We start from the raw sequence: 21,897 nt of genomic DNA on the forward strand, positions 1-21,897 counted from the left end.
TTAGATTTAAACTAGACAGAAAGGACAAAATATGTAACATAATGTATCAGATAGATGAAATATGGACTCATGCAAAATATTGTATCAGAAAATATTTGCAAAATATTTTAGAAATAGGACTTAATTTAAAATAGATGTACAAGTGCTTGTAAAAGCAACATCATCACACCACGGCAATAAAAGGAATGCCAAATTACACAGCAAAAGTTATAGAATATAACTTCTATAGAAGTGATTTGCACTGACTTGCATTTATTCAACATCTGTAACACTGTAAAACATCTTTGGAAAATTTGAACATGCCACCATTTTCCTGCTGCCGGAGTATAAACAACGGATAGTATGGGAAGCGGCAGTGGCGAGGGACGTAAAGCAGTGGTCTGACCATTCAGAGGCCATGCTACAGGATGCACTGAATGATGTCGACTGGAATATGTTCCAATCAAGTTCCAGAGACGTCAGTGAGCTTGCAGAAGCTGTCACGGGCTTCATAGCAACAATAGCCGACAACATCGCCCCCACGTTTAGGGTTAGCGTCTTTCCTAATCAAAAACCCTGGGTGGACAGGTCCATTCGCATTGCTTTGAATGCTCGCACTGCTGCTTACAACTCCGGCCTGGCATCCGGCAACATGGATGACCACAAGGCAGAGTCCTATAGACTATGAGGTACAGGGACAGGATGGAGTCACAGTTGGAGCAGCGTGACACCAGACGCCTATGGCAGGGGCTAGGGACTATAACTAATTACCAGAGCAACCCCCCCCCCCTCAACCGGGAGTGCCGGCACCTCTTTAGCTAATGAGCTGAACTCTTTTTATGCACGATTTGAGGCGGGCAACAACTCTCTTAGCTCTCTTGCTAACAACATTGTCAGCGCGCTGGCTAGCGAGGCTGGAGTGATGGGGCCCCTTTCAGAAAGCATTTGATAAGGTTCCACATAGGAGATTAGTGGGCAAAATTAGGGCACATGGTATTGGGGATAGAGTGCTGACATGGATAGAGAAGTGGTTGGCAGACAGGAAATAGAGTAGGGATTAACGGGTCCCTTTCAGAATGGCAGGCAGTGACTAGTGGGGTACCGCAAGGCTCTGTGCTAGGACCGCAGCTATTTACAATTATACATCAATGATTTGGATGAAGAGATTCAAAGTAACATTAGCAAATTTGCAGATGGCACAAAGCTGGGTGGCAGTGTGAACTGTGAGGAGGATGCTATGAGAATGCAGGGTGACTTGGACAGGTTGGGGGAGTGGGCAGATGCATGGCAGATGAAGTATAATGCGGATAAATGTGAGGTTATCCACTTTGGTAGCAAAAACAGGAAAGCAGATTATTATATAAATGGTGTCAAGTTGGGAAAAGGGGAAGTACAACGGGATCTGGGGGTCCTTGTTCATCAGTCTATGAAAGTAAGCATGCAGGTACAGTAGGCAGTGAAGAAAGCGAATGGCATGTTGGCCTTTATAACAAGAGGAATCAAATATTGGAGCAAAGAGGTCCTTCTGCAGTTATACAGAGCCTTAGTGAGACCACACCTGGAGTATTGTGTGCAGTTTTGTCCCCTAATTTGAGGAAGGACATTCTTGCTATTGAGGGAGTGCAGCGTAGGTTTGCGAGGTTAATTCCCGGGATGGCGGGACTGTCATATGTTGATAGAATGGAGCGGCTGGGCTTGTCTACTCTGGAATTTAGGATGAGAGGGCATCTTATTGAAACATAATATTATTAAGGGCTTGGACACGCTAGAGGCAGGAAACATGTTCCCCATGTTGGGCGAGTCCAGAACCAGGGGCCACAGTTTAAGAATAAGGGGCAAGCCATTTAGAATGGAGATGAGGAAAAACGTTTCCACACAGAGAGTTGTGAATCTGTGGAATTCTCTGCCTCAGAAGGCAGTGAAGGCCAATTCTCTGGAGGCTTTCAAGAGAGTTAGATAGATCTCTTAACGATTGCAGAGTCAGGGGATATGGGGAGAATTCAGGAACGGGGTACTGATTGTGGATAATCAGCCATGATCAGTGAATGGCGGCACTGGCTCTAAAGGCCGAATAGCCTACTCCTGTACCTATTGTCTACTGACATTTTTGACAATTACTGCATGCTCCAATCGTAGAGGTCCACTGTCAAAATGCCAGGATGATTTAGGTAAACAGTGGAGACGACAAGGAATCATGCCAAAAAACATCAGTCAAAAATTCAAAGAGCTTAACTACAGGTTGAAAAAGTATGATATCAATAGTCAGGTTAATTATTAAAGATGATTGAGAAATCTAGGTCATACATAAAATATTTGCCCACTCTTTTTCTGACTAAAAGATTGAATTTTAAGCTAATCTTAAACTTTAATCTAATTAACACTACCACTCATTAACCTTAACATAATTAACACTCTATGGGACTATTTTTAACTTACATGTACACCACGTCCAATAAGTAGAATTCTTCACAACTGTTAAAAATGTTGATAGCTACTAGCAGGTGGCCTTCCCAGTGAACTGTCCAAACCTTTAATCACTTCACTCATTGTTAAAAACTGCAGTGAACTTGGCAAGAAAGTTGTGTAGGAAGGAACTGCAGATGCTGGTTTAGACCAAAGATAGGTAGGAAGGAACTGCAGATGCTGGTTTACACCAAAGATAGATAGAAAATGCTGGAGTAAATTAGTAGGTCAGGTAGCATCTCTGGATAGAAGGAATAGGTGATGTTTTTGATCGAGACCCTTCTTCAGATCTTAACCTCATTTTGTCCATAATACCATTCAGGAATGTGCATCTTCAACAGGTAAACGAGGTACCAAGAAAACACTTGGAAAATACATTTATTAATGTAGTGTTTTGGCCATGTTGAAGATCTTCAGAAACAAGATAACAATAAAGTTTTGTTGTTAGGCAAGTTAATCATTGGTCAAGACACAAGGGGAAATTAACAACTCTTATAAACAGTAAAGAGTTCTTTCTTTCTACCCGAAAAGCTTGCATATTAGCAAAACAAGTACTCTGACCCCACTGAAAAGGATCTACACAGCAACTGAGACACACAGGACCAGTGCGTGGTCAGTACAATTTGCACACTATGCAGAATGTTGGTGAAACTGAGAAAATCTAGATCAGAACTTCAATTAGTGAGACTGCATTAATGTGATTGTGGAGAGAATTCCTGACTTTGAGAAATAATCCTCAGTAATGAATTACTATCTTGGCAGTTACATCAAAACATTACAAAATACTGAATCCGAAAGAGATGTTGGAATAAAACAATCCACAAAGAAAAGGAAGGATCAATCTCTAAAACCCAGAATATGAAGTAAAGAAAAATTGCAACAATTATCAGATAAATCATTATGGGTATTTTTTTGCAGTAGCTTATACTGTAATTTGTCATATGGTAGCAACATAAAATATTGGACACCATATTTAAGGGAAAGTTAACATGCGCCACCACCACTATTCTACGGCAGGAACAACCTTCACAATTACCGGTAGTAACCACAAGCACTCCCCGCAGTGTGATTGTTCAGGTTACAGAAACTCACCAATACAGAATTCACAAATCACTTCAAGGCATCAGATGTGAAGAATGAAATGGAACCGCAGTCATGGACAGTGTGGAGTTGGCAGAAAGGTGATGAACATGCATGTTTAGCATATCATAAATATGGATCTCACAAAAGCTAAAAGCACACTGTTCCTCTCTCAATACAGTAAAATGTCCAAAATGTCATTTATTCATTTACCATTTCCAGGATCTACAGTGATTTCTTTTAAGTAGAGTCAGTGTTAAACTGGAATGCTCCTCTCCATCCTCCTTAGTCCTAAAAGAAAATAAATCTATCTTCCTTTAAAAAGAGATTATCACCAAAGCCCTATACATTTAATTGCCTTGGATCAGTGGAAATAGTTCCAACATATTGAATCAACATTGATTGCTCTTGCTTTAATATATTGGAAACTGTCATGAGAGACTGTCAAATAGAAGGTATAACACCTGTCCTTTCACCGCTTCCATTCTCACAATCCAAGTTCTTCCAGCTCTTGCTGTGATTCACCAACACTTCTTCCAACTTTCTGCGCAACATCCGCTGTTTACACTGTGGTCTCCTCTGAATTAGAGGCAAATTCTGCTTGTCATTATTAAAGCAGCATTTCAAAACACATCTGGTTGACCAATCTGTCCATCACCCCATCAGTTCTCTTCTTTTGCAGCTTTATGCATTTCCCCCATTTACATCCCGTAATATGGGAAAAGAGGTAGACAACTTGTACTCAACAAGCTCCCATAAACAATGTGGTGATGACCAGATAATCTCTTTTTAAAGGAACAGTTAAATATTAGCTGGAACAGAGACATTTCTGCTGCACACTATTTAAACTATTGTGGAATATGTTTCCGTCATTGAAGGGATAAATGACTTAGTTCAGCACCAGTATTTTAGAGTTTGAGTTATACAGCACAGATGCTGCCTCACCCTCTGAGTTTATCCAGCATTTTTGTCTACCTTCGATTTTCCAGCATCTGCTGTTCCCTCTTAAACAGCACAGAAACTGGTTCTTTGGCCCAGCTCATCCATGCCGACCAAAGTGTTCACCTGAGATAGTCCCTTTTGTGTGTTTGGCCTATATCCCTACAAACCTTACCTATCCATGTACCTGTCTAAATGTCTTTTAAACATTATAATTGTACCCACTGCTATCATTTCCTTGGTGACCAAAACTCCACACAATAAACCAAGAGTGGCTTAACCGCAACACTATTGCAGTCAAAATAAAAAATACTTCAAAAATATTAAATTGTTTGTGAAAAACTAATTACATTCATCATCTTGGCAATTAGATCACCATGGCAACAAGATCATCCAAATCAGAATGCTTTCATTAACTATAGCTGTCTTCAACACCATAATACTGAATAAGCTCATGCCTATACTTCTCAACCTTGGCCTTCAGATCTCCACCTGTAAAACTGGTTTCTGGACTCTAGATCGGCAGACGTCAGTCATTTAGAATTGGTCATAACACTTCCTCCACCCTGGTGCTTCTCCGAGTCGTGTGCTCAATCCCTTGCTCTACTCCATGTATGCTCGTGATTGTGCGGCCCAATGCCAACTCAATCTTCATGTTCACAGATGTTACCACTGTCGTCATCAACAGAACTGCTGCAGAGGTAGATTCAAGTTCTCCGGCATCCATTTCACTAGCAAACTAACTCAGTCCCTCCATACTGACGTGGTGATCAAACAAAGTGTGTCAGTTTTATTACTTTCTCAGGCACATCCATGAGGATTCTCTCGACCTTCTACAGATGCTCTGCAAAGTATTTTGATGAGATGCATCTCATTCTGTTATGGCAAATGCTCTGAACTTGCAGGGTGTTGAACACAGCCCAGTCCAACATAGGTTTGTTACTTCCTTCTATCCAGTCATCTTCATATATGTTGCATTACGGCAGCTGGAAGTATCGCCCCGGATGCCTGTCAACCCGGCCAGTATCTCTCTACAGGGCTCGAAATTAACGGTTGCCCGGGTGCCAATGACCACCTAAAGTCCAGTCGGGCAACCTAAAAGACGTGCCATTTTGTCCGGCTTAGCAAGCACCCGGGACACCTGCCGTTCAACTCTGAGCGGGCCCCCCTCTCTATCTCTCTCCGTCTCCGCCCGCCATCCGTGTTCCGGCCTCCGGGCCGCTAGGTCTCCGCTCTCTGGCCGCTCCTTATCCGCCGGCACGGCCAGCCGCCTTGCACATGCGCACTGCCACAACCTGCACATACCCCCCCCTGCACATGCGCACAACCACGGCCAGCACATCATCGGCCGCCCCACACATGCGCACTGCCATGGCAACTGGTCGGCGCCGGGCACTTTCTCCCTCCCTTTGCATTGTGGAATATCTGGCCGCCATTGCTGGCCAGTCGCCACCTCGCCACAAACGCTGAAACCCAACACAGAATCATTCCCCGGAGCTGGAGAAACTCTCTGGAGTAACTCTTGCTTCTTGGTTTCCTGGTCCTCCAAAAATATTCCAGATGGAATTTAAACTGGAGGAGGTGGATGGTCCACCACCAAACTCCAAACTCTGAACAATAACAGCATATTGCACTTTTTCTGTTTATTTATTGTGTATATATATGGTCTATGGTATATAGACACACTGAACCTTTATCCCCTGTTCTGTATTATGTTTACATATTCTGTTGTGCTGCAGCAAGCAATAATTTCATTGTCATATCTGGGACATATGACAATAAAACTCTTGACTCTTGACTTGGACTTAAGCAAAAATAGTATAGTGTAGGCAAACAAAATATAGTGGCACAGCTGGTAGACTTGCTGCCTCACACGCCAGAGATCCGTGTTTGATCCTGTCCTTGAACATGTTGAAATGTCACCTATTCCTTTTCTCCAGAGATGTTGTCTGACCCGCTGAGTTACTCCAGCTTTTTGTGTCTTTCTTCGGCTTAAACCAGCATCTGCAGTTCCTTCCTAAGCCCTTTTATCATTTCTCCCTTCTGGGAGAAGATAAGGGTTTGAAAGCCCGGAAGCCAGACTTAAGAACAGCCTCTTCCCCACTGCTATCCAACTCTAGAGGTGCTGCCACGTACTCCCACTCTTAACTCTACCTCATTCAGTGATTCCATTATTCTACTTTAATATTCTTTTACAATACTCGGATTTTGCACTGCAATCAAACACCACCCTGCTGTGCTGCACTGAATGTGTTTATTGTCACAAACAGTTCTCAGGAACAGAACTATTATAACTGGGGACTGTCTGTAATTTGATAATTATAGAAGACAGACAAAAATGCCTTGTAAACAAAACTAATTTCGTACAGTTGTTATTTTAGTACATCACACATTAAAACAAGAATATCAGTGTACAAGGACATTCCACTTCCAGCTCTTTTCTATCACTCTTTGCAACAAAACTTCCAAAGTAACATATGCTGTCTTACTTTTAAAATCTACAACACTTTCAGTTACACAAGACAATATTTTCGCACCTCATTTTATCATGGTACATTTCAATGACCATCTTTTCACAACTCTGCAAAGAGTATTTGTACCACTTTAATGCTTCGTTCACAGTCCCAATACATCAAGTGCAAAAAAATTACTGGAGGAACACAACATGGCAGGCAGCATTTGTGAAGCAAAAATGGGCAATCAATGTTTTATGTTGAGACCCTTCCTCTAGCCTGAAAGAGTGAATGAGTCATTGTGGGAATGGGGATGGGAAGTGAAATATCACTATCTCCACCCCTCCCTCCTCCACCCGGTCCCATTTACCAATCCACCATTTCTCACTTGGATCCACTTATTGCTGGCTAGTTCTTGCTCTGCTCCCCTCAACTTTTTATACATGCTGTACAATTCTATATGCTGGTACAATATTGCTACAATAGCTGACCCTCATGTCATGGATGGTAATCCTGAAAAGCAGTCAGTAACACGAAGTCGTGGCTTCTGCGCAGGTTGAAAAACACGAGTTGAAAAGAAAAGTATAGTGTTTATCTACTTACAAAGACACACAAATTATGACAGTGCAAGTTTCATCCTATTATAAATTTTTGGATACACTAAATCTCAACCCCCTACCACGTCCCTCAAATTTTATCAGTCTAAACCTTTCTCTCATAAGTTAGATCTTGTATGATTTTAAATACAAGAGAATGAACGGCATTCAAAATATAAAGGAAACCTGGTTAGCTTAGTTAACAACAAACCAAATGATGCAGCGTTCCCAGATGTGGAGAAAATACAATAAGTGTGATATGTGCAAACAGACTAACCAAATTCAGTATTTAAAAGCAGATATAAAATTCAGTGATGTACATATTCCACATACTCTACTGAAACAGCAAAATAGTTTTACACACCAACAACATTTTAAAGGAAAATTAAGTGCCAAACTCAGGTACTTTGTTAAGATCACATGGATTTACTTGGTTCTATGAAAACCAGCCTCTATTTTCATGGTTTATCTGAGATACAGTGAATAGTGTGTTGGATTGTCTTTTGGACATTATCTAGGATGGGCATCCGATCATCAAGCCTCAAATATGGAGCTTTAACTTAAGGAACAGACAGCTGTGGTAGAAGTGGGAAGAAAACATAAGAAAACATAGTCAACGTCAGAATAAAAACACTGAATTCAAAAATGCGGTCATTGTACACAATTAATTCCTGGTTTCAACGCACCCTGGAAAAGTAAAGTAAATCACCATGGATTTGTAGCTGGTCCAAAGAGGCAATTAATCCATTACAATGCTAAATGCGCACAGACACACAAACTATTTTTGGGTCCTGTGACCTTCCGTCCACAAGGAACAACTGACTCCCCAAGCCAACACCCGTATCCAATTGGCAAAACTAAGAAAAAGGCCCACTCCAACCAACGAGTCCTGCAGCCTACCGGCCCAACGTGTCCACTCAGAAAGAGAATATGCCACACAAAGCAGTAGACATCTCATTCAGATCACTGGACCTGACAGAGGCCCAGCCTCCCAACCGGGTACCAATAAGACCTGATTGCTGATCCTGGAACAGCACTGCAGGTGTGGGCAACCTACTGACCTTTTGAAAGACCAACCTAGACAAGCACTCTGATCATCGAGAGGGGCCGACCTCACAACTTGACCCAGGCTAAGAATGTGACCTCGCAGAGCACCAAACACCATGAGCCAACTCAGACCAGCCACCCACCTATCTCCTGGAATGGCCAATTCCACACACTGACTTCCTGCCACTTACCCAGGAAGCAAGGAGACACACTGGGCTGCACACAAGACTGAAACAGCATGGTTTCAAGTTCCACCATATTGCTGGAAAACATCCAGCTGATGAACTTGGACACCTAATCATGAGGACTGCTGTTTGCTCTGCTTTACAGAGACATGGTTCACCCCAGCTTCACCTAACGGTGCATACAATCTGAGGGCCTTTTACTTCATCAGATCGATATTATGGCATCCTAGGCCAAGGTTAGGTGAAGAGGTGTCTGCTTCCAAATCAACTCCTCATGGTGGTTAGACGTAGTGGTCCTAGCGAGCGCCTGCTCCTAGGACCTGGAACATCTAACAGAGAAGTGCGTTCCCTACTATCTGCCAAGGGAATTCCCTTTGGCTATCTAACTGCAGTTCACATCCCACCCCATGCGGATGTGAAAGTTACACTGGGTGCATTTTACACCGCTACCAATAACCCATGGTCTTGTTCATCATAGCTTCAACCAGGCTAACCTCAAGAGCATGTTACCAAAACACATCAGCACTTCCCCCATCCCTCCAGAGACCCAAACACCTTAACCACACAATCAAAGATGTCTACCACTATATCCCCTGCCCTTATTTTGAAAATCTGGCCATCTGGTTGCACTCCTACACCCTACTTACTAGCAGAAACTGAAGTGTGAGGATCGGTACAGAAAGCCATACCGTGTTGACCCGTGGAAACAGACAAGATTGCTTTGAGTCTGGGGACTGGTCCAAATTCAAGGACTCAGCGGCCAGCCTAAATGAATCACAAACTTCATCAGTAAGTATGTAGAGGTTTGTGTATTAAAGTAAATCAGAGCATTCCTCAACCAGAAATTATGGATGAACTGTGAGAATCCACTCTGCAGTAGAGATCAAAGTCTGAGGTGTTCAAGTTGGGTGATCCCCACCTGTACAGGAAATCTATTTACGACTTCCACAAGCAATTTCAGACCAAGCTAGCGTCCCAGACTAACCGCATAGACATCAATCAATTGTGGCAAGGCTTGCATACTGTAACAGGTTACAAAGATAAGTTGGCCAGAATCACTGGCACTAACACATCCCTGTACAATGAGCTCAATGCATTCTGTGTTTGTTTTGAACAGAAAGTAAAGACAGACAAAATATCCTCTCTAATACACATTTTTAGCCCCTTACTATATTCCCCATACACTCATGACTGTGTGGGCAAATTCTGCTCGAAATCAATTTACAAGTTTGCACATGACACCACCGTAAAAGACCAAATCTCAAACAATGACAAGACAGTACAGGACGAAGATGAAGAGCTTAATAACATGGTGTCATGACAACGATCTCTCCTCAAAGTCATCAAAACTTCAGTATGTGCACGCTCTGCTGCATCTGTATCTACGGTGCTGAAGTGGAGATGGTCAAGAGCTTCAAGTACCTGGGTGTAAATATTACTGACAATTTGTTCTGGTCCAACCACACTGGCTACGACTAAGAAAGTACTCTACTTCTAATGCCTCTACTTCTTCAGAAGGCTGAGGGAATAAGCGTGTCTCCAGTGACTCCTACCAATTTCTGAAGATAACCTATAGAAAGTATCCTATCCAAATGCTTTATAGCTGTAGTGCAGCTTGCATGCCTTCACCTTGTACAAGACGAAACCTGGTAGCACAAGGCCTGGATAGAGTGATATTTTCAGTTGTGAAAGAGTCTGGGACCAGACAGCACAGCCTCAGAATAACAGGACGCACTTCAGAATGGGGATATGGGGAAATTTCTTTAGCCAGAGGGTGGTGAATCTGTGAAATTAATTGCCACAGACAATGGAACAGGCCAAGTCTTTGCGTATTTTTAAAGCAAAGATTGGTTCTTGATTAGTAAGGGCTTCAAAGGTTACGGGGAGAAGGCAGGAGAAAGAGTTTGTGTGAAATAGATCAGACATTATCTATTGACGGAGCAGATTCGATGGGCTGAATGGCCGGATTTTGCTCCTATGTCTTATGAGCATGGTCTTCAGTGGCAACAATGCATCACTTCCGGCTCAATGCCTTTTATGCATGCTTTGAAAGGATGAATGATGACATGCCTATATGGGCCAGAACAGCCCACAACTACCCAGTGCTCTCAGTCTCTGAGGCCAACGTCAGAGTGTTCTGTGTAAAGCATCCAGCCAGACAACGTACATGGCCGAATGCTAAAGACCTGTACACACCATGGGCTGGAGTATGCAAGGATATCTTCAAACTTTCACTTCTGCTGTTTGATGTTCCTGTCTGCTTCAAAAGGACATCTATTGTACCACTGCTCCCAAGAAAAGCATGGCAACTTGCCTCAATGACTATCATACGGCAACACTTACAGCCATAACAACAAAATGTTTTGAGAGGTGTGTTGTGGAGCAAATTAACTGCTGCTTCAGAAATGACCTGGATCGCTTCAATTCGCCTATCGCCGCAACAGGTCAACAGCAGAACCTATCTCACTGGCTCCCTGCTCTGATCTGGACCATCTCAATGACAAGAGCACATACATCCCGCACAGCTCCACTACCGTCTATAAATTAGATGACGACACCACTGTTGTTGGCCAAGTCAGTGAACTGGAGAGAGACAGGATACCAGGTTAAGTTGTGCCGCAATAACAATCTCACTCAACGACAACAAGCCAGGGATCTAATTGCTGATTTCAGAAAGGGGATGCAAGAAGTCAATGTGCCAGCTTTCATTGGTAGTGGAGAGAATTTGCAGTTCAAATTCCTGGACTTATATATCGAATGACTTAGCCTGGGCCCACCGCATAGCTCTATTAACAAAGGCAACATTTCAGTGCCTCGACTTTCTTCGAAGTTTAAAGAGAATCAGCGTGTCCCAGAATACTCTAATAAACTTCTATACAAGCAATGTACAGAGTGTCATATCAGGTGGCATCATGGCCTGGCATGGCGATTGCAACACACAGGAATGCAAGGGGGGTGTAGAGTGGTGGACTCAGCCATCGGAGTACAGCCCTTATCATCACCGAGAGCATCTACATAACGCAGTGCCTCGAGGTGGCATGATCCAGGTCATGTCCTCCTCTCACTGTTTCCACCAAGCAGGAGGTATAAAAGCCTGAAGTCGCACATCATTAGGTTCAGAAACAGCTACTTTCCTACAGATTAGTTCGTATGTTCATGTGATAGGAGCAGAATTAGGCCACTCGGCCCATCAAGTCTACTCCGACATTCAATCATGGCTGATCTAACCCCATTCTCCTGCCTTCTCCCCAGAACCCAGGGATCTAACTGCTGGTTACAGAAAGGGGATGCGAGAAGACAACGTGCCAGCTTTCATAAGAGATATAGATAAGAGTTTTTTCTACTTGTTTTGTTTTTTTTAGTATGTCCCAATGTGTGTTTTTAATGTTTCTCTGTGTATCTTGTGTGGGGGCATTGTAGGGGGGTAAGGGGGAAACCGCTTCGGTCGCCTCCTCCATGGAGAGGCGACTTTTTCCATGTCGCCTCCCTCGCGGCCTAACACTAAGGATTGGTGCAGTCTTTCCCGGAGACGCGCCCGGGGCTTCAGCCTCTTTCACCGCGGAGCCTCTTTCACCGCGGAGCGGGCGAGCCCTCGCCGGGGGTCGCCGTAAGGGAGCACTCCGTTCGCAGGCCCGCGGCAGCCTGAAGCCGCAGTCTGCGGAGCTACAGCTGGCGCGGCGTCTGGAGCCTGGGATCCCTCGTTCGGGACCCCGGAGAAGAAGAGCTCCGACCACCGGTCCGCGGACTACATCATCTAGAAGCCGCAGACTGCGTTGCTTCCAGCTGGCAGGCGTACGGAGCCTGGGATCCCTCGTTGGGGACCCCGGGGAAGAGCTCCGACCGCCGGCCCGCGGCCTGCTTCTAACTGCGGGCGCGACGGGGACTTACCACCCGGAGCGGGATCCCTCGCCGGGGATCCCTGGAGAACAGCTGTGACCTCCGGCCCTGAGGCGCGGAGGGGACTTTAGATCTTCGACCGCCAGCCTGCGCCCTACACCATCTTGAAGCCACGGTAGGGAAGCACCGATTCAGGACGTACCTTGTCTGAACATCTGGCGGCCCGCAGTTGCGACTGCGGAGGGTTGTGGTTCCGACCACAGGGGAAAATGGAGGAGGACTGACCAAATTTTGTGCCTTCCACCACAGTGATGAATGCTGTGGTGGACGTTTGTGTTAAATTTTTTATTGTGTATTGTGTGTTCTTTTTTTTAATTGTACCGCTGCTGACAAGTTCATTTCACTGCATTTTATGTGCACGTGACGAATAAATCTGACTTGACTTGAACCCTTGACACCCATACTAATCAATGGGATCTTGGACAATACAACCCCAATCCTACCTCAGCAACAGAACATGACTACAGAAAAGTAGACCACCTTTTGCACTACCATGAACTTATTTTCTAATTACTTTGCACAAATGTTTTTTTTCACTGCCTTGTAGAATTTGTGTAATTTATGTATAATTTACATGTAATCCATTTTTGTGTCATGCAGTAAGTTTTTCATTTTGCCTGTACCTCACCATAATTGCACATCTGACAATAAACTCTTAACTCGGCAGGCAACCACTCTGCCCAAGACTTCAAGAAATGAACACAGTCCAGTCCACCACACAAACTAGTCTCAAGCTTGAAACCACGTAGCAGAAAAATCTGGAACAATTTCTTCACCGCTGTTATCAGACTCTTGAATGGGCCACTGGTACGGTAACGATTAATTCCCTATCTCCCTGCCTCTCGCGACAGGCCTCGGCATGTTTTAATCTGCTTTTCCTTGTGACTGTAACATCATATCCTGAACTCTGTTTATTTTCTCTTTTTACATTGTCGCATGTACTCATGATGTGTATGAGTTGCCTAGATAGCATGCAAAATAAAGTTTCTCCACTCTATTTCAGTGCATGTGACAATAATCCAATACATTGATAAAAACAAGACACATTTCAGGCAGACATGTTGATGACTCCTGGCAGAATGAAACTGTATCCGACCCAAGGGCTTCTCCGCATGACAGAGCCTGTGCCTCCCCACCACCTCAAAGAACAAAGTGCAGAGCAAAGGGCGTGCCAGCAACACAGCTCACGCAATCAATCAACTACAAGCTCTGGACTGTGTTCTTTTTTTTAACATATACCCCAACATAAATAGGTCCAAAGATAAATAGACATGGCCACATTTGTAATAATCCTCAAGTTCTGGGTACAGAGGAAGATCACTAAAATCACACCTTAAATCAGAGCAGCACAGCTCACAACCTCCCCATCCCAGAAAGGAACAGCATAGCTCCCCTCATTTAATCAAGGACAACATGAAAAACAAAAAATTAATCCCAATATCTTAAAGTTAGTCTTCAAGCTGGGAAGTAGTGGGAAAGAGGGATAATGTCACAGCATTCCTATACCAAGACCCACAAAACCACTTCTTCCCTAGCACATCCAATTTTTGGCTTTTGACATCTAACTCACTTCCCCATCTCTCAGCTCTGCCACCTCCTTCCCCATTTGTCCACTCAAACCAACACGCATATACCAAGTTCCCCCTTTGCCCTCTCCCCCATCTTCTGTATACTCCATATACTTCCCCCACATAGACTACACCATACCGTCCCCTATATCTGTTCCTCTTCAACTCACATCACCCATCTTCCTCCACCCCTTTCTCTTCCCACAACAATGCCCATCTTACTGCACTGCTACACCCACTTCTCCTCCTCTTGTACACTCTGCACTTCTCCTTCCCTACCTATACCCTCCAACCTCTGGCACCCCTCACCCCCTCCTGTCCCCTCATCCTCCTGAACCCCTCTCTTATAACTCCAGTCCTACCACTATACCTACCCGCCCTTATACCCTTCCTGCCCCCTTCCTTCATCCACCTATACCTCTCTCCCAGCCCCCCCCCCCCCCCTCATGTGCCTCAACCCCCCCCCCTTGTCCCTCTCCCCCCTCCTTTCCTCTACCCGCCCCTCTCATGTTCCTCTATCCCCCTCGTGTCCCTCGACCCGCCCCTCTCCCCATATCCCCCTCTCCGCCCACTAGCGGCCTCACCTCCCGGGGTAGCAGCTGGTTCTCTTCACTGGGCACCATGTCTCGGGGGTCGGGGCGGAACGCCAGTCCGGGTACTGAGGCGGCGAACTTCTCAGGGCTGACACATGTTCCAGACGATGTACCCCGAGGCCGAAATAAACTCAAAAGAGAATCAAAACAAAGATAAGCCGGCGCCGCTGATGGGACGACCACTCGGTCCGGGCGCCTGGGCAACAACCAAAATGGCGGCCCCCGCGGTGGCGCGCTGCGTCATCCGCGGGGGCATCGCCGACGTCACCGCGTTGCGCCCCGCCCTCCTACGCAAGAGAACTGTCGTGGTCACCCCATTGCGCATGTTCGGCCTCAAGGTACAAGGTACAACTTGGGGAAAAGGAATGAAAAGCAGTCGTCCCAACTTGTGCAAAGGAAAATAGGTGTTGGAGGACTCTCATCTCATCCCAGCCCCTGCATATCTCCAAGGCAACGTCCTAGATACAACCATCTTCAGCTGCTTCAACAATGACCTTCCTTTCATTATAAGGTCATGGGGACCAGAGCACATTGTTGAATCTCATAGTCATAGAAACATTAAAAAATAGATGCAGGAGTAGGCCATTCGATTCTTTGAGCCAACACTGCTATTCAATGTGACCATGGCTGATCATCCTAAATCAGTACCCCATTCCTGCTTTCTCCCCATATCCCTTGATTCCATTAGCCTTAAGAGCTATATCTAATTCTCTCTGGAAAACATCATACAACATGGAAACAGACCCTTCGGCCCAACTTGCCACCACATGTCCAATCTACACTAGTACCTAGCTGGGTTTGTCCCATAATCCCTTCTAACCTTTCCTATCCATGCACTTGTCCTAATATTTCTTAAACGGTGTGATAGTATTTGCCTCAACTTCCTCCTCTGGGAGCCCGTTCATATGCCTGCCACACTTTGTGTAAAAAGATTGCCCCTCAGATTCCTAACATCTTTTCCCCCTCACTTTAAACCTTTGTCCTCTGGTTCTTGATTCTCCTATTCCGAGTAAAAGAGTCTTTATTTACCCTATCTAATCTTCTCATGATCTTATACACCTCTATAAGATCAGCCCTCATCCTCCTGTGCTTCAAGGAATAAAGTCCTAGCCTGCTCAAACTCTCCCTATAGCTCAGGCCCGCGAGTGCTGGCAACATTCGTGTAAATCTGCTCTACACCCTTTCCAGCTCAACAACATCTTTCTTATAATGGGTGACCAAAACTGAACACAATCCTTCAAATGTGGCCTCACCAATATCCTGTACAACTGTAACACGACCTCCCAACTTCTACACTCAATACTCAACGATGAAGGTCAATGTGCCAAAAGCCTTCTTAACCACCCTATCTACTTGTGATGCCACTTGCAAGGAACTATGTACCAGCAATCTTAGATCCATCTGCTCTGTAACACGAGCCAGATCCCTGTCATTCACTCTGTAGGTCCTGCCACAGATAGGCTTCCCAAAGTGCAACATCTCGCACCTCTCTGTATTAAACGCCATCAAACATCCCTCAGCCCACCTGCCCAATCGATCAAGACCCTGCTCCAATTTTTGACAACCATTTAAACTATCTACAATACCACCCACTTTAGTGTCATTTGCAAACTGTGTTTAGTTTGGTATAGTTTACTGTACTGAGGTACATTGAAAAGCTTTTTTTGTTGCGTGCTATCCAGTCAGCGGAAAGGCTATACATGATTACGATCAAGTCGCCCACAGTGTACAGATACAGGATGAAGAGAATAATATTTAGTGCAAGATGAAGTTCAGAAAAGGTCAATTAACAATAGTCCGAGGGTCTCCGATGAATTAGATGGTAGGTCAAGAGTCAAAGTCTCTTTGTGTACGACAGAATATGTAAACGTACACTGTAATCAATTTAATAAATGAGAAAAAAAGTGGACAGGACCACTCTCTAATTGGTGATAGGAGGGTTCAGTCCCATTTTCATCTAAATCATTGATATAGATGACAAACAGCAATGGTTTCATCAGTGAACCTTGAGGCACACTGCCATTCACAGGTCTCCAGTCCAGAAATCAACCTACCTCCATCACCCTCTGCTTCCTTCCATTAAGCTAACTCTCATTGGATCCCAGGTGATCTAACCTTCCAGAGCAACCTACCATGCGGAACCTTGTCAAATGTCTTGCTGAAATCCATATGTACATTCCATACCAGGGCATCGGAAATGTCCTCGTTCTTCAGGGAACGGGGATTCCCCTCCGCCACCATAAATGAGGCTCACACCAGGGTCTCATCCACACCCCGTAACACTGCTCTCTCTCCCCATCCCCGCACTCGCAACAAGGGCAGAGTCCCTCTGGTCCTCACCTTTCACCCCACCAGCCGGCAAATACAACACATAATCCTCCGCCATTTCCGCCACCTCCAACGTGACCCCACCACTCGCCACATCTTCCCATCTCCCCCCATGTCTGCCTTCCGCAAAGACCGCTCCCTCCGCAACTCCCTCGTCAATTCTTCCCTTCCCTCCCGCACCACCCCCTCCCCGGGCACTTTCCGTTGCAACCGCAAGAAATGCAACACCTGTCCCTTCACCTCCCCCCTCGACTCCATTCAAGGACCCAAGCAGTCGTTCCAGGTGCGACAAAGGTTCACCTGTATCTCCTCCAACCTCATCTACTGCATCCGCTGCTCTAGATGTCAGCTGATTTACATCGGGGAGACCAAACGTAGGTTGGGCGATCGTTTCGCCGAACACCTCCGCTCAGTCCGCAATAACCTACCTGAACTCCCGGTGGCTCAGCACTTCAACTCCCCCTCCCATTCCCAATCCGACCTCTCTGTCCTGGGTCCCCTCCATTGCCAGAGTGAGCAACAGCGGAAATTGGAGGAACAGCACCTCATATTCCGTCTGGGGACCTTGCGTCCGTATGGCATTAACATTGAATTCTCCCAATTTTGCTAGCCCTTGCTGTCTCCTCCCCTTCCTTAACCCTCTAGCTGTCTCCTCCCACCCTCCCATCCGCCCGCCCTTGGGCTCCTCCTCCTCCTCCCCTTTTCCTTCTTTCTCCCCCCCCACCCCCCATCAGTCTGAAGAAGGGTTTCGGCCCGAAACGTCGCCTATTTCCTTCGCTCCATAGATGCTGCTGCACCCGCTGAGTTTCCCCAGCAATTTTGTGTACCTTCGATATTCCAGCATCTGCAGTTCCCTTTTGAACACTGTACATCTTCATCTCTGCCCTCATCCACCTTTTTGGACACATCTTCAAAAAACTCAATCAGATTTATGAAACACAATCTCCCACAGACAAAATCATGCTGACTATCCATAATCAGCCCTTGCCCATCAGACAAGGCAGTCCATGCAGCAAATCATAGATAACATTCGGAGATACAAGAAATTGCAGAATCTGGAATGCTGAGCAAAATGCAAAGTGTTGAAGGAACTCAGTGGGACAGTGGGTTGAGACCAGACTGATAATATTCAATTGATGTCTGATCAGTGGAACATGTCTGGCAGCAATCATTTCCTACAAAAATATCAAAATACCTACATTTGATATTCAATGGCATTATGAATAAGCTGGAAAGAGTGCAAAAGAGATTAACCAGGATGTTACCTGGACTTGAGTTATTGGGAGATGTTGGAGATGCCGGTACCTTTTTTCTTTGGGGCGTAGGAGGCTGAGGGATAACTTAGTGAGGTGTACATAGTGAAACTGGAGAGGTTTAATTTGGACCATTTACACTCAGAGGGTAGTCCATATTTGGAAAGCTGCCAGAGGATAGCATGCATATACAATTCTGACTATTACGAGATATTTGGACAGATATATGGATAGGAAGGATGTAGAGGGATATGGGCCAAATGCAGGCAAATGGCTCGCCCAGAATGACAACTTGGTCGACATTGACAAGATGGGCCGAAGGGCTTTTTTCCATGCCGTCTTGCTCTATGACAGCATGATCATGCGTCCCCCTCCATCAATGTTCATACCAACACTGGATCAGCCACATCGATACATTGTCTTGCCGGGAGGCTGAGAGTCCAATAGTGAGTTCCTCCCTTCCATCACCCCAAAACCTTTCCACCCTCTACAAGGCACAAGTCAAGAGTGTAATGGAACACACTCCAATATCTAGATGAACGCTGCTCATACAGCACTCATACAGCTTAGCACCACTTAATTAGTAAGGGTGTCAGAGATGGGGAGAAGGCAGAAGAATGGGGTTGAGAAGGAAAGATAGATCAGCCATGATTGAACTGTGGAGTAGACTAGATGGGCCGAATGGCCTAATTCTGTTCCCAGCACTCATGAACCATTGCAATGCATCTTCCTTCACTCCATCCAACACCAGCATGCAGTGGCTGCAGTGTCCAAAGTTCTTATTTGTCACATGTACTGGATATGAAGCAGAATGTTTAAATTCTCATTTAATGTGTTTTACAGGCAAAATAACAATAAATATACAATAAATTATCAGTTTTTGCAGAGCAACTGGACTGTGATACTGCAAAAAAGTCAAAATAAAAAGGCACAATCTGCTTATGGCACTGATGTTGCATGATTAGGCTACTGCGATAGCACCTCCCAAACTTATGACCTCTTGCACAAAATGAAGAGAGACAGAGAGGGTGCATGGATATACCACCACCTGCAGGCTCCACACCAAGCCACACACCCCTCCTGATATAGGCATATTCTATTCTGATTCAGAAGCACAAGGGTGGCCCAGTAAATCACAGATGACATCCACATTATCAGCTTTCCCTCAGGTTTCAAAATGAAACAGTGAAGTGCACAGTGTCGCCCAGAGTGACGCGTAACCTTGATCTGACAGACCAACAATGTAGCTCCTGACTGTGGTCAATGTTTACAGGAATTTACAGATTTGCGAGAAGATGTGTTAGTTGCAGCCGGTTCTCCGATGAAACCGATTTGGAAATCACCAAGATGTCCACTTCACCAGCAGGGAATCTTTTCCTAGTTTTATGTTTGGGAAATAAAGTTTACGTGCTGACCACAGGGACATTGTTTGTGACATTTGGTGAAGTACATTCAACCCCAAAATACATTTTTAACATCTCATCTATTATAGAGTTATACAGCCATTTGGCACAACCTATCCACGCAGACCAAGATGTCCCATCTAAGCTACTCACCATTGACCACCACATCGACACTTAGTTTATTTATTTCCTAATTTAACCCCTTCTTTATCTTTACTATGTTCAAATATATAAGATGATCAAGTAATACAATAGCTACGCACAGTGGTGCAGCTGGTAGAGCTGCTGTCTCACAACGCTAGAGACGAGGATAAATAACAACCTTGGGTGGTGCCTGTGTGGAGTTCGCACATCCTTTCATTCAGATGCTCCAGTTTCCTCACCCAAATCCCCAAAACGTGCAGGCTCATAGGATAATTGGCCACCGTAAATTGCTGAGTGGTAGAATCTAGGTGGGCAGGCAGAATGGACGAGAATGTGGGATTGAGCTAGGGTTAGTCTAAGTAGATATGTGGGTGTTGATGGTTGTCATTAACATTTTGGGACTGTTTCCATTCTGTGTATTTTCAGCTTAGTATGTTCTGAATCAGAAGGTTATGGGTTCAAGTCTCCTTTTCATCTCTAGTCTTTGTCACTTACTCTACCCATCGGTCAATCACCCCCTCCCCTCACCTGTATCCACCTATTACTTATATTCTTATATTACATACTTATCTTATATACTTAGATTACATTCCTTCTCTCCAGAGATGCTGCCTGTCCCACTGAGTTACTCCAGCATTTTGTGTCTACCTTCCACCTATTACTTGCCAGGCTTTGTTTCACCCCCAGCTCTCTTTTCCACCTTTCTCCCTCACTACTACAATCAGTCTGAAGGGTCTGGATCTGATACGTCGTCTCTCCATTCCCTCCAAAGATGCTGCCGGGCCCTCTATGTTTCTCCAGCACTTTGTGTTTTATTATGGGGAGAGATTGGATAGGCTGGGACTCTTTTTCTTTGAAGCATAGGCAGCTGAGGGGTGATCATGAGAGGGATGGATAAAGTGAACGCTCAGTCTTTTTTTCCAGGGTAGAGGATTCTAAAACTAGAGGACATAGGCTAAGCTGACATGGGAGAGGATTTAGAGGGATCTCATGAGCATTTATTTTCACAAGGAGGGTAGTCCATATCTGGAATGAGCTTCCATTTGGGCGGGTATATGAATATCATGGTTTAGGGAGCTATGAACCCAATGCAGGCTAACTTGGTCAGGTGGGCAAAGAGCCTATTACCATGCTGTAGGGGATCATGACAGAAGCCTCCTCATGGTGATCCCCGGAAACGACGACACGATGCACTCAGTGACGCATCGAGCGACCAATTCTGTCAACATGTTTGACGACGACGGAAGCTAATAGCGAGCAATGCGGTGTCTGACACACGAGCGAACAAACCGTGCTATACAATTCTATGACTGTGACTCCCTCCCCCCTCTCTCCCTTTAAAGATATCTACTGGAGTGTTAACCAAAGATAGGCACAAAATGCTGGAGTAATTTAGCGGGACTGGCAGCATCTGTGGAGAGAAGGAATGGCTGACGTTGCAGGTCGAGACCCTTCTGCAGTCTGAACAACAACATGCTACAACAACTTGCAACTGAAGGGCGGCCTGGGTTACGACAACAACTTTCATCTGTAGGGTGGCCCCAGTTACAACAATATGCATCAATAAGGTGACTCCGGTTTTCTGCACCCTCTCTAGTTTAATGACTTCCTTCCTATAGTAATACAACGAGTACTGCACACAATATTTCATATATAGTCCAACCAATATCCTATACGGCTGTAACATGACATCCAACATCTGTACTCCACGTTCCATCCAATGAAGGCAAGCATTCATCATTTTGAAGTCCGCCCTACCGATGCAAGTAGTTCTTCACCACCTTGTCTGCCCTGTACCCAGGGAACCATGTCTTTATACCCCAAGTTCCCTCTGTTCCACCGCACTCTTCTCTGCACCCTGTCATTTACAATGCTACAAAGTCAGTCACACCACTGGAACAATGACCACTCTTGCACCCTGAACTCCTCCCCAAGATTCACTGATGTGATCGTCTAAAAGGCCGTTTGA

General features: G+C 45.1%; 1 protein-coding gene across 4 annotated transcripts in view; it reads right to left on the bottom strand.

The window, feature by feature from the left end:
• usp47 (ubiquitin specific peptidase 47) overlaps positions 1–15,053 on the bottom strand; it is a 106,251-nt gene extending 91,198 nt beyond the window's left edge. For 2 of the 4 annotated variants that reach the window (XM_033038839.1, XM_033038838.1), the window contains exon 1: positions 14,792–15,020. In XM_033038839.1, the coding sequence (XP_032894730.1) occupies positions 14,792–14,830 (39 nt within the window). In that variant the 5' untranslated portion in view covers positions 14,831–15,020. Of the gene's footprint in view, positions 1–14,791 lie in introns of all 4 variants that reach the window. The other 2 variants (XM_033038842.1, XM_033038841.1) reach the window with 2 other exon arrangements.
• Between the last annotated feature and the right edge of the window lie 6,844 nt (positions 15,054–21,897).

Source organism: Amblyraja radiata, chromosome 20 (assembly GCF_010909765.2).
Source record: "Amblyraja radiata isolate CabotCenter1 chromosome 20, sAmbRad1.1.pri, whole genome shotgun sequence".
Classification (NCBI taxonomy): Eukaryota; Metazoa; Chordata; class Chondrichthyes; order Rajiformes; family Rajidae; genus Amblyraja; species Amblyraja radiata.